Source organism: Crocuta crocuta, unplaced genomic scaffold, assembly GCF_008692635.1.
Source record: "Crocuta crocuta isolate KB4526 unplaced genomic scaffold, BGI_CrCroc_1.0 scaffold48, whole genome shotgun sequence".
Taxonomy (NCBI): Eukaryota; Metazoa; Chordata; class Mammalia; order Carnivora; family Hyaenidae; genus Crocuta; species Crocuta crocuta.
The window spans coordinates 12,352,783-12,366,152 of record NW_027533089.1 but is presented as its reverse complement, the minus strand read 5'-3'; the positions used below and the strand labels follow the sequence as shown (position 1 = coordinate 12,366,152).

Here is a 13,370-nt window from a genome sequence, read left to right as displayed (position 1 = left end):
TTTTTTTTTTTTTTTTTAAAATAAAGACTGGGTCCCAGGCATTTGGAGTTCTTGGGCTTATGTTTACCTGATTAAATAAAAGACATTTCACTTAAAAGAAAAGACTGCAGGGGCGCCTGGGTGGCTCAGTCACTTAGAGCATCCGACTCTCTATTTCTGTTCAGGTCGTGATCCCATGGTTGTGGGATCAAGCCCCGAGTCAAGTTCTGCACTGAGCATGGAGCCTCATTAAGATTTTCACTCTCTCTTTCTCTCTCCCCCTCTCTCCCCCTCCCCCTGTCCCTCCCCATGCTTGCTTGTGTGCACATACTTTTAAACAAAGAAACAAGGGGCACCTGGGTGGCTCATTTGGTTAAGCGTCTGACTTTCGGCTTAGGTCATGATCTCCTAGTTCATGGGCTCGAACTCCACATGGGGCTTTGTGCTGACAGCTCAGAGCCTGGAGCCTGCTTCAGATTCTGTGTCTCCCTCGCTCTCTGCTCCTGTCCCACTCATGCTCCTGTCTCTCTCTGTCTCTGAAAGTGAATGTAAAAAAATTTTTTTAAAACAAACCGAAAAGCCACAACAACTCCAAATGTGAGAATTGCTGTTATAGTTGAATAGATATTCATTGTATTGTATTAAGAAAAATTATGTGACTGCTGTACAGTACTAGGTATGTGGAGAGTTTCAGAAAAAACAAGGCATGGTCCATCCCAGCTTTCAGAGGTTTACTCGAAGACAGAGAACAAGCAGAATCAAAGTACTGATGTCATCCAAGGGAGACACTAGTAACCTGTCATATAACACTGTTTCCTGCCAAAGCCAGAGGCAGCCTCAGAATCCTTTTCAACACAGCATACGTATCAGGCCATTTTGGCAAGATAAAAATCTTTCTTTCCTTTATTTAAAAAAGTAATGTATTCCCATGTGCTCGCTTCAGCAGCACATATACTAAAAAAATAATGTATTCCCAGAACCTTAGATATTTGCCTGGACTTTTATCTTTTTGTTTTTTACTAGCTTTTCAAAGAAATAAGTCATTTTATATATGAACTTTGGAACCTGAGAATATAGTAACGTTACTTTTCACGAAGGTGAATCTTCCAGGAGCGCCAGGGTGGCTCAGTGGATTAAGTGTCCGACTCTTGATTTTGGCTCAGGTCATGATCTCAGGGGCATGAGATCAAGCTCCAAGTTGGGCTCTGAACTGAGCTTGGAGCCTGCTTTTAAGATTCTCTTTCTCTCTCCCTCTTTCTCTGCCCCTCCCTCTCCTCTCTCTAAAATAATAGAAAACAATAAAGAAGTTGAAACTTCAAATTCAAGAAGATAAACACCTATTTCACATATATGATTACAGAAACCCATTCCCACTACTTGCACTATAAACATTGTGTTTTTCTTGCTTACGTCCAGGACAGTTGTCCTCGGCACTTTCAATCTTTGTATAGTGTCAGGACTGTAAAGCTGCAGGCTGTCAGTGAATGGTGACAACAGTTTCAGGTGTCCTGGTGTAGGAATTCCCTTCACTGTGTCAGGGCTCACCCACTTTGATAGAGATCAAAGGTCTTACTGGCCTTGACCTATTTGGTGTTCTGTCACTGGTCATTCTGCCTGTGTCTCTGGCCCTCTTTTTGTTCCGCATGCTTTTCACAAGTGCTGCATCGAAGGCCAGAGGTTCAGCTACATCTACTGATAAATCCCAAGTATATACAGTGCGCTAAGACTCCTCTTAAACTTCGGACCCTTAATTTCAACTGTCCGTGGCACATTTCCACCAGAGTGATAAGAGCTAACATAACAAGCTTAACAAATACTTGTGGCCAGAGGGTGTGCTAAGAGCTTTATAGCCATTACTTAAAGTTAAGTTTGCCAAATAACCCTAAGAAGTAATCATCCTCAGGCTTGGAGAATCACACCAGTAGTAAGTGGTAAGCCCGAGTCTGGTACACAGACCCTTCTGTTTTGGCTCATACAAAATAGAAGTCCTCTCACTCCTCTCCCTAAAAAACTCTGGTCTTAACCTTAAATCAGTCCAGTCCACAGCAAATACCATCTTGTTCTCATATCCTTCTTCATGGTTCGGGAAGTTACAAGACTTTCAGTTCTGTCTCTAAAATAGCTCCCAAACTCCCCTCCTGCCCACCCCCATTTCTAATCTAACTCTTGTAGACCTTCAACAGACTGTTGTGATTTCTTACCTAGAAGGCATTCTTTGTTCCCCTCCCGTTTTTTGTTGTTGTTGTTTTTCTCTCTTCTGTTGGCCTGGGAGAGAAAAGCTACTACAACACACCTTTTAGTTTATTTTCTACTAGACCTGTCTTGGATAAAAAACTAGGACATGGATGAGAAAACTTTACTTTGGAGCAAGTGAAGAGTTGTGGGGTTTTTGTTTTTGTTTTTGTTTTTGTTTTCAATTTTTTTCCCCACTTAATGTTTTCGCTTGTATCGTTGTAATAAAGCCTTTCGTTTTCTTGTTTTCTAGGAATGTTTACCCTTGCGGAAGTTGCTTCACTTAATGACATTCAACCAACTTACCGAATCCTGAAACCATGGTGGGACGTGTTTATGGATTACCTGGCTGTTGTGATGTTGATGGTAGCCATCTTTGCAGGAACCATGCAACTTACCAAAGATCAGGTGGTCTGCTTGCCGGTATTGCCGTCACCTGTAAATTCAAAGGCCCACACCCCACCGGGCAGTGCCGACGTTACCACCAACGTCCCCAAGATGGAAGCAGCCACCGGCCAAGACCAAGATGGGCGGACGACAAGTGACGTTTCCTTTGGCACATCTGCTGTGACACCTGACATACCTCTCAGAGCCACATATCCTCACACAGACTCGACAGTTCCAAGTCAGGAGACAAAGAAAGAGAAGAAGGATCCAACGGGCCGGAAGACGAACTTGGATTTTCAGCAATACGTATTTATTAATCAGATGTGTTACCATCTGGCCCTTCCCTGGTATTCGAAGTACTTTCCATACCTTGCTCTTATACATACCATCATTCTCATGGTCAGTAGCAACTTTTGGTTCAAATATCCCAAAACATGCTCAAAAGTGGAACATTTTGTTTCAATATTAGGAAAGTGCTTTGAATCTCCGTGGACTACCAAAGCGTTGTCTGAGACAGCGTGCGAAGACTCGGAGGAGAACAAGCAGAGAATAACAGGTGCCCAGACTCTACCAAAGCATGTGTCTACCAGCAGTGATGAAGGGAGCCCCAGTGCCAGTACCCCGATGATCAACAAAACAGGCTTCAGATTTTCAGCCGAGAAGCCTGTGATCGAGGTCCCCAGCATGACCATCCTTGACAAAAAAGATGGGGAGCAGGCCAAAGCCCTGTTTGAGAAAGTAAGGAAGTTCCGTGCTCATGTGGAAGACAGTGACTTGATCTATAAGCTCTACGTTGTCCAAACGTTTATCAAAACGGCCAAATTCATTTTTATCCTCTGCTATACGGCAAACTTCGTCAACGCCATCAGCTTTGAGCACGTCTGCAAGCCCAAAGTGGAGCACCTGACTGGCTACGAGGTATTTGAGTGCACCCACAACATGGCCTACATGCTGAAAAAGCTTCTCATCAGTTACATATCCATTATTTGTGTTTATGGTTTTATCTGTCTCTACACTCTCTTCTGGTTATTCAGGATACCTTTGAAGGAATATTCCTTTGAGAAAGTCCGAGAAGAGAGCAGTTTCAGCGACATTCCAGACGTCAAGAATGATTTTGCGTTCCTTCTACACATGGTAGACCAGTACGACCAGCTCTATTCAAAGCGCTTCGGTGTGTTCTTGTCGGAAGTCAGTGAAAATAAGCTTAGGGAAATCAGCTTGAACCACGAGTGGACGTTTGAAAAACTCAGGCAGCACGTGTCCCGCAATGCCCAGGACAAGCAGGAGCTGCATCTGTTTATGCTCTCCGGTGTGCCCGATGCTGTCTTTGACCTCACAGACCTGGACGTGCTCAAACTTGAACTGATTCCGGAAGCTAAAATTCCCGCTAAGATTTCTCAGATGACTAACCTCCAAGAGCTTCACCTTTGCCATTGCCCTGCAAAGGTTGAACAGACTGCTTTTAGCTTTCTCCGAGATCACTTGAGATGCCTTCATGTGAAGTTCACTGACGTGGCGGAAATTCCTGCCTGGGTGTATTTGCTCAAAAACCTTCGAGAGTTGTACTTGATAGGCAATTTGAACTCTGAAAACAATAAGATGATCGGACTCGAATCTCTCCGCGAGTTGCGGCACCTTAAGATTCTCCACGTGAAGAGTAATTTGACCAAAGTTCCCTCCAACATTACAGATGTGGCTCCGCATCTTACAAAGTTAGTCATTCACAATGACGGCACTAAACTCTTGGTACTGAACAGCCTTAAGAAAATGATGAATGTCGCCGAGCTTGAACTTCAGAACTGTGAGCTGGAGAGGATTCCCCACGCCATTTTCAGCCTCTCGAATTTGCAGGAACTGGATTTAAAATCAAATAACATACGCACAATTGAGGAGATCATCAGTTTCCAGCATTTAAAACGACTGACGTGTTTAAAATTATGGCACAATAAGATTGCCACCATTCCTCCCTCTATCACCCACGTCAAAAACTTAGAGTCACTTTATTTCTCTAACAACAAGCTCGAATCCTTACCGGCAGCAGTGTTCAGTTTACAGAAACTCAGATGCTTAGACGTGAGCTACAACAACATTTCAGCTATTCCCATAGAAATAGGATTGCTTCAGAACCTGCAGCATTTGCATATCACCGGGAACAAAGTGGACATTCTGCCAAAACAGTTGTTCAAGTGCGTGAAGTTGAGGACTTTGAATCTGGGGCAGAACTGCGTCACCTTCCTGCCCGAGAAGATCGGTCAGCTCTCCCAGCTCACTCAGCTGGAGCTGAAGGGCAACTGCTTGGACCGCCTGCCCGCCCAGCTGGGCCAGTGTCGCCTGCTCAAGAAAAGCGGGCTTGTCGTGGAAGACCATCTTTTTGACACCCTGCCACTCGAAGTCAAAGAAGCATTGAATCAAGACATAAACATCCCCTTCGCGAACGGGATCTAAACTGAGGCGATACGTGCACATCCGTGTGCAGGAACAACTTTCTAGATTGCAAACCCTCGCANCAAGAAAAGCGGGCTTGTCGTGGAAGACCATCTTTTTGACACCCTGCCACTCGAAGTCAAAGAAGCATTGAATCAAGACATAAACATCCCCTTCGCGAACGGGATCTAAACTGAGGCGATACGTGCACATCCGTGTGCAGGAACAACTTTCTAGATTGCAAACCCTCGCATACAAGTTATTGCAAGATAATGCATTTTAGGAGTAGATACATCTTTAAAAATAAAACACAGAGAGGACGCATAGAAGGCTGATAGAAGACGTAACTGAATGTTCTTTGTTTGTAGTGTTTTCAGGCGTTCATTTCCAGATCTTTTCTCTTTTCTTTTTTTCTTTTGGGGAAAGGGAAGGAACGATTATAATCACTAATCTTGGTTTCTTTTTAAATTGTTTGTAACTTGGATGCTGCCGCTACTGAATGTTTACAAATTGCTTGCCTGCTAAAGTTAATGATTAAATTGACATTTTTCTTACTCTACCACCTTTTGGGAGGTGTCTTGATTTACTTTGCCTGACTGGTGCAATATTGCTTTATCTTGGACCACTTAAAGACACATCGGGTCCCACCTTGTAAATGTGGGTTTGCTGAAATATTGATTCCCTTCCTGTTTTAATTTAAAGTGCCTCAGGTAAGCACTTCTTAAGGGCTTCTGCTTCTGAGAATCCCATTTTATAGATTTTATATTCTTGGAGGCCTGGAACACGGGAAAGGTGTGTAGATTTTTTGGGGCGGTGGGGAGGGGATTGTTTGTTTTTTAAAAAAAATAAGTAACAAGGAAAAATAAAATAATATCCCCCTTACTAATAGCTGTTTTTCCATAGTCTGGAGTTTGTATTATGAGACATAGTTTTCCATCAATACAATAAGATTGCCAATAAGTAGAAAGTGATTTCTGCAAAAATTAATTACAACTGGGACAAAAAATTGTAATGGCTTAATGATTAATACTTTTCATTCAGTATATCAGGAGCACCTGGGTGCCTCAGTCAGCCAAGCGTCAGACTCTTGATTTTAGCTCAGGTCATGATCTCACAGTTCTTGGGATCAAGCCTACATTGGGCTTCACACTGACAGTACAGAGCCTGCTTAGGATTCTCTCTCCCTCTCTCTCTCTTTGCCCTTCCCCTGCATCTCAAAATAAATAAATGTTGTGGGTTTTTTTTTTTACCTTGAGAAAAAAGTCTTGGCAATGTATGAACATTTGGAAGATAACACAAAATCAAAGCAAGGATCATTCATTTCTTGCCCCTTTCACTGTTGTGAGGGAAAATAGGACTTCTAGTTCATTAAGTTGGAAAACTGACTTTCTCTATTCATTTTAGTGACAGGCAGTATTTCCTGTGTTTGTCTGCAGCTAGGAGGGGTCATGTCCAGGGAAATGCTGGCAGAATGTACTTTTTGGATGATGGTTTTCCTTCTTTAACCTACAAAGTGTCCAGAAATTTGTAGCCATCTGTTTAGATATTGGTCAGCAGGTGTTTCGTAGCCTTTCTCCGGGGGTATTTTCTCAAGAGAAGAGGACTGTTTGACATTCCCGATGACAAAGTAATGTCCTCTCTCTACGACTCATCTAGTAAGATACCGGAGGGGGCCCTGGCTGGCTCAGACAGAAGAGCATGTGACTCTTGATCTCAGGGTTGTGAGTTCAAGCCCCACTTTGAGATTACTAAAAGTAAATAAGCTTAAAAAGACACTGGATGTTCTCTTGTCACACTTTAGTGTGAACTGAAGGATTTTGCAGAGGGGCGCCTGGGTGGCTTAGTCGATTAAGCGTCCGACTTTCGCTTAGGTCATGATCTCGCAGTTCATGGGTTCGAGCCCTGCGTCAGGCTCTGTGCTGACTGCCAGCTCAGAGCCTGGATCCTGTTTCACTCTGTGACTCCCTCTCTCTCTGACCCTCCCCTGCTCATGCTGTCTCTCTCTCTCTCCTAGAAATAAGTAAAACATTAAAAAAAATTTTTTTTGAAGGATTTTGCAGAGAATGTGTAAAGACGGACTCACATCCTTGCTTCTCCTCCCCAAACTGGTCTCGGAGTACTGGCCTGTTGCAGGTGGTCATGAATCTTTGCTGGCTGTAGACTTACAAATACTCTGGGAAGTATTATCACTTGGCCTTAGCTCCTCTGGCTGCCTTAGGAACTGACCCCATCTGTAGCACCCCAGCCACTCTCTTTCCTCCTATAAGCCAAATGTATAAAATCCTAAGTTCAGAAAGTCAGAGGACAAGGGCACATTTGGGGTATATAAGCCAACTGCCTTCAATGTATGCACCTTCTGTTTCTCTGCTGTGTGCCCAGCCAGTCCGGGGAACTGGAATTCACTGTTGGAACAAGCCAAAGTCCCTGGCTACTGTGGCTTTATAGCAGAGTGGGGAAGAGAATAATAATAATGCCAGTTAAGCAAATGACTAATTATAATTGTAATGTAGAAAGGTGTACAGAATCTGTGTGAATCAATTGCGGTTGGGAAAGGTAACACTGCCTCAGGAGCTTCAGGCAGGTTCTGCAGCCACCTGTCAACTCTACCTGTTAACAGATGTCTCCTTCCCACCGGCCACATAGGGCAGTGTTCCCCCTGCATAGTAATGCCACCAGCAGACTATGGGTACAGACTGCATTTTCAGAAGGATGCCTCATAACCTTGCTTGTGAGGTAAACAGGCCAGGTCTCATGATCCTTGATTTACAGAAGCAAGGAAACTTGCTTTCCTTTCTTAAAACAAGTGTATGTTGTTTTTGAAGGGCATAAATGGTAAGGTACCCTCTGCTCACCTTACTCTGCAGAGAGATCTGTAGGAACCAGTCTCTGTGACACTCCCAAGCTTCACAGCCGGCCCTGGCCCGTGGGTACCTGTTTCCTAATCAATACTTGAGGTTCAGTCACTTAGAACTGATTGGTGGTGCATGCCTTCAAACAACATCAAGGGGTACCTTTTCTCATACCCAAACTTTGGGTATTGACTTTATCAGCCCTTAATGATTTCCTTAAACTCTGAAGAGTTCATGGTCCATTGATTTAAGTGCCTCATTCCTTGCCACTGTTTGCATGGAGCAATATTTTAAGAGAGGTTTCCCGAGAAATGCTGATTTATCTCGCAAACTTTAAATATTCAGGGTCTTGGAGTCGCAACAAACAACAGATGAGATGATGGAGAAAATATACTGTGAGTCCATATGTCTTCACACATTTATGTTGGCACCGCGTGTACCAGACATGGGAGAAAAACAAATCAGAATGTATGACTTGTGGCTTACCAGTATTTTCGTATCTTTTTCCAAAGTCCCTTGAGCCCCTTCTGAAGAGAACTCATGTAAAGAACCTTTAGATATTCCATGTCCGTGTGAGTCCCACAAAGTTGAGGTTTACTTGTGGCCATTTGATTTTTCCCCCAGCTTTCAGTTGGCTCAACGGAGAAATTGGCTTTTTTTTTAAATTTTTTAAATGTTTATTTCTGAGAGAGAGAGAGATAGCATGAGCAGGGGAGGCTCAGAGAGAGAGGGAGATACAGAATCTGAAACAGCCTCCAGGCTCTGAGCTAGCTGTCAGCATAGAGCCCGACGCGGGGCTCAAACCCACGAATCGCGAGATCACGACCTGAGCCGAAGTCGGACACTTAACCGACTGAGCCACCCAGGCACCCTGAAAATTGGCTTTTTTGGAGATTCACAAGCAGCTGAAATTGTTACAGCGACCTTAGTCTTTGTAGTGGAGATTTAACAATTAATTAATAGGTAGACAGAGCTCATTCTGTAAAAGCCTTGGCCAACAGTTCTGCCCATTTGACATTTTTCACAGATAAAGGAAAAAGTCTTATATTTTATTGCCAGCACGTTCTCTGACTGCCCCCGCTAAACTCAAAGGCAACCAGGAACTAAACTGAAGTTGCTGATGGCCGTGAACTCCAAAGTGCCCTTGATACGACGCCCAGTAGCTGTTTCCATTCACCTTGCTGACTGAAAGCCAGAGCGCTGGCCTCTCGCTAGGATTTCTGGCACCACTTGGGCCAGTAATTCATTACAATAAAATGGTCCCTTTATCAACGGAATCCCCAAACAAAGGCTGTGCTAACAAAAACCCTTTTCATGGAAAGAAGGAGGGGGTAGAACTTTGAAAAAGAGTTTTCAAATGCCCTCTAACTTGTGACTGACACAAGAAGGGGCCCCATCTGGTCCTGGCCAGCTGAGGCTCTGCTAGGACAAATGTACCAGGTATTTGGAGTAGTGTCTGCTGCAGGGGCTTGGGGGGGAGACAGCAGCAGGGCCACAGACCATCGCCTTTGAGGTCTGGTATAGCCTGAGGTGACAATCATGCGGCAGATAATCAGGGGAATCATAATCTAACTCCAAAGAAGAGCTGTCCCGTCTTCATCCTTCTGCCTCTGGACATACAACGTATATACATCGCCGCAGGTAAGCATGGTCTTCCTGGACTGCACAGGAAGTTTTTGCACTGTCTGCGGATTTCACCTCACAGGCTCCTGCCCCACAGCCTCCCACTGCCAGGGGCACCTCTGAGGGCTGAAATGGCCTAGCCCCACCTGCTTTTCTATCATCAGTCCTTTCCCTCCTCCTAAGATTCCAGGCTCTGGAGTGACAGTGCCTGGATTTGAATCCTGACTCTGCCTCAGCTGTATGACCGCTACTTAGCCTCTCTAAGCCTCGATGTCTTTATCTGTAAATGGGAATAGTAATAGTGCCTCCCAATGGCTTTTTTGTGAAGATTGAATGAGATGATTCAATAACGCTGAGCCTACCAGAGAGTAAGTACTCAGTAACGATTACTGTTCCTGATGGGGGAGCTTGGGGCAAGCTGAGGGCACAGTGCAGGCTAACAGCACCCCACCCCCGTGTATGATATTCCATGTGTGATATTCCTTCGACACTCCCACTACCCCAAAACAGGAAAGAACAAAAAACCAAATAGGAGTCTCTACCAGTTTACAAGAAAAAGACAATCCCATCAATGGCCTAAAGTCCAGGAACTCCCTACTGTCTTAATGCTTTGCTAGAGGGAAAAACAACCTTAGCCTGACAATAGCTAGGCCTCCAGTAAGTCTTGAGCATGTGAAAGCCTCTTTGGAAACTCCCTCTTGACTTCATCTCTCCCGAGGACTCCATAAAATGGTTATACACACACCCCCACTGTGCAGTGCAGCTCTTCCTGGTGCTTTAATAAAATCACTTTTGCACCAAAGACATCTTCCAGAATTCTTTCTTGGCCATCCGCTCCGAACCCCACCATTACCCCCAAACCTGCACCATTACTATTAATTTTATCCCCAACTGTTACAGACACTGTTAGCGATCCCTAATATGCACTCTCTCCTTCCTCGGGATGAAATTTTCAGTGGACACCTGGAAACACAGCATAAAATATGTGCAAACTAAAATACTTCCCAACTTCACTTGGGGCTAGATGTGGCCATGTGACTAAATTCTAGCCAAAAGAGTGGAAGTGGAAAGAGAATGTGCAGTCTCTGGATTGGGCCCTTTAAGGGAAGGGCACACCCTTCTCCATTGCTTCTGGTTAAAACGTCAGGTTTTAAAAGGGAGTCCAAGTGTAGACTGTAACCCACGGGAAACAAAGCAGGCATGGGCCAGCCACAGAAGACTGGGCCTGAGAAATTCACAAGAGCAGGGTTACATAAAGGAGGAGTCAATTCTGTCTCCTGGAAGCCCGTTCGTTAGGAGGCTGCCATACTTGCAAGTCCGAAAGATGTTGCTCCTCAAACTGCTGTTCAGGGAGCTTCTCAGAAATGCTGAATCTCAGATCCTTACCCACACCGATGGGATCAAAATCTGTATTTTAACAAAATGATACCCAGGTGATTTATAGGCATGTTAAAGCTTGAGAAGCATTGTCCTAAGTGGCACACCTATCAGAAGCAAGGTAGCTGGCCATCCTCAGGAGCTGGGAAGAAGATGGTGCTGCTGACCAGTGTTTTTTACCACCATTGGGCTCTGCGCCTCCCACTGGCCTGTCGCTGGGCTCCCCCTGGGGAGGAACTGGAGTTTGGCTGGTGCTTGTGGCTGCTTCCCCTTTGCTCCTGCTGGCAACCATACCATTCCCATCATCATGGCGGCTGTAGGAAGGCAGCGTGTAGTCATACTACTATTGATGACTGCTTGAGGAGCTGGTGGAGGAGTCTGAACTTTTGAAGGTCCTGTAACTGCTCTAATGACATGGGCCCATGTCCAGGCCATCGACACTCTTCACAAGCCTGGGTAGCTAAACAACCCCATTCCATTGTTTCACCTTCAGGCCGGGTCTGGGTTAGCTGCTTAAAGCTCGCTCAGCCGTGGGATAACCTGCTCATTTGAGCCTTTCCAGAATGTCCCTGGGAAACTGCCAAATAACCTGGCATGGAAATTGGCCGGAGTCCTTTCAGGGGAAGACCCGCCCAAAGGAATCACTCAGGTGTTAAGTCAAGTGGTGTATATACTGTAGAGAAATCTGTGTTTTCAATTTGCCAGTGGGAAACTATAATTCAATAGGAGCCACATAATTCAGCACTTTTAAATGAAATACTGCCTGGATGGAAACCTCTTCAAGATGTATCTCCCAGGGTTTAACCCAAGTCTTTCCTATGACAGGCCTGCCGGCTCTTTATCTGGCTTTGCTTGTGGTGGAAACAGCTGGTCACCGTCCAGACAACAATCCTTCATCATCTTGAAGAGGGGGATTCAATCACTCATCGTCTCCTTTCTGCCAGGATGTTTTGAAGATTATGTCAGCCTGGTGCCCAGAGCTCCCTGGAGATAAACGGTGAGCAAACACAGCTTGCTATTAATTTATCATCACACGAGACAAAAAATTTAGGCCAAGTCAAGTTTTTCATTCCTGCCCAGGAAGTAGCTGGTGCATATTCAAGATGACACCTTCCACTTATCAGTTCTAAGAAACTGCTATTATTTAGGGGACTATGTGTTTCAGGTTTCCATTTCTGAAGGTGGAAAAACACCCTTAAATGTGGATTGAACAATATAAGTGGCAGTAACAGCTCGGCCTGTATACTAGATGGCTACTTGACTGACTTGCTTGTCCCAATAAACCTGGGGTGTGTGACCTATCCCCATTTGACAGATGAGGGAACTGTGAGGTTAGACAATCTGCCCAAGGTCACCTAATCAACAGGAGACCAGGGCACTGTTAAATCAGAGAATGTTACCTAGCTTATCTCATTCAATCCTCACCCCACCAGTAAGGGAAAAGCATTGTCCCAGTGATGAAAAAATGGACTCGGGCAGGCTAACCTGTCTCTGGCTCCACATCGTAAATAGTAGACACTAGCCTCAGACTCAAGCATGTCTACAGCCAGAGTCACGCTGTCCCACCAAACTACACGGCAGATGTCTGGTGCTGTCAGCAGTTCAGAAAGAGGTTGTGAAAGCTGTGTTGACATCTGGTTATATAAATCCGCCCCAAGCTAAGGCTTTCCTTCATTCTTTAGTAATAGAAGTTTTTGATGTGTCTCAGCATCTGTCCTTAGAGTTACGACTTGTTTCCTCTGTGAGGCTGTCTGACAGTCATGAAAGAGCAATCCACCCAAGGTAATGTAATCATTTCCCCCTCGCTAAATGTTCAAGGCGTGACCATCTTTACTCATGGTCATTTACTCCGAAATGAGAAAGCTCTGTCTTAACTATTTGATGCAGAGTAAATGTGGTGAAGAGTGACATTCAACAGGTCCAGAAAGGTGGGTGCAGGAAAACACTGTAACATTTGCTGGGCCCTCCAGGCAGATGTGACTTTTCTTTCCAGCATGGCATTTGAGACAGATTCTCAAGCTGTTCCCAACCTGGGCGGCACCGGCGCCTGCATCGTCCTGACCTTTATTTTTTCTGGATCTCTTTCTTCTTCTGTTGATCGTCCCTGCACTCCACCATCTGGGCTAGGACAAAAATCAGATAGTTGTGGTCCCTGGGGAGAAAGAACCAGTTTTACTGGAAGAAACTGCTTAGAAGAAAGAAAGAATGTGCGAAGTTGAGGAAACTAACGTTCCCACCCCTGCTGGTACCTTTGTAACCCACCCCGCTTCAGATTTACATTTCAAAGCCTCCAGAATATTTTGATTTGGGTTTTGTTGGTTTTGTTTTGTTTTGTTTTTGCCTTTCTTCTACTTTGTGATTGTTCCTTATCCATTGTAATTTGTTCTAATATCTTACCCAAGGTGGGCTTAGTTTGCTGGAGTAAACTTTTTTTAAGTTGACTTATTTATTTTGAGAGAGACAGCACAAGCAGGGTAGGGGCAGAGAGAGAGAGGAGAG

General features: G+C 44.7%; 1 protein-coding gene across 3 annotated transcripts in view; it reads left to right on the top strand.

Moving 5' to 3' along the window:
- The window catches only part of LRRC8D (leucine rich repeat containing 8 VRAC subunit D), a 121,643-nt gene extending 116,545 nt beyond the window's left edge, over positions 1-5,098 (top strand). For all 3 annotated transcript variants that reach the window (XM_077746146.1, XM_077746147.1, XM_077746148.1), the window contains one exon: positions 2,465-5,098. In XM_077746146.1, coding sequence (XP_077602272.1) covers positions 2,467-5,043 — 2,577 coding nt within the window. In that variant the 5' untranslated portion in view covers positions 2,465-2,466 and the 3' untranslated portion in view covers positions 5,044-5,098. The remainder of the gene's footprint in view (positions 1-2,464) is intronic.
- The last annotated feature ends 8,272 nt before the right edge of the window (positions 5,099-13,370 follow it).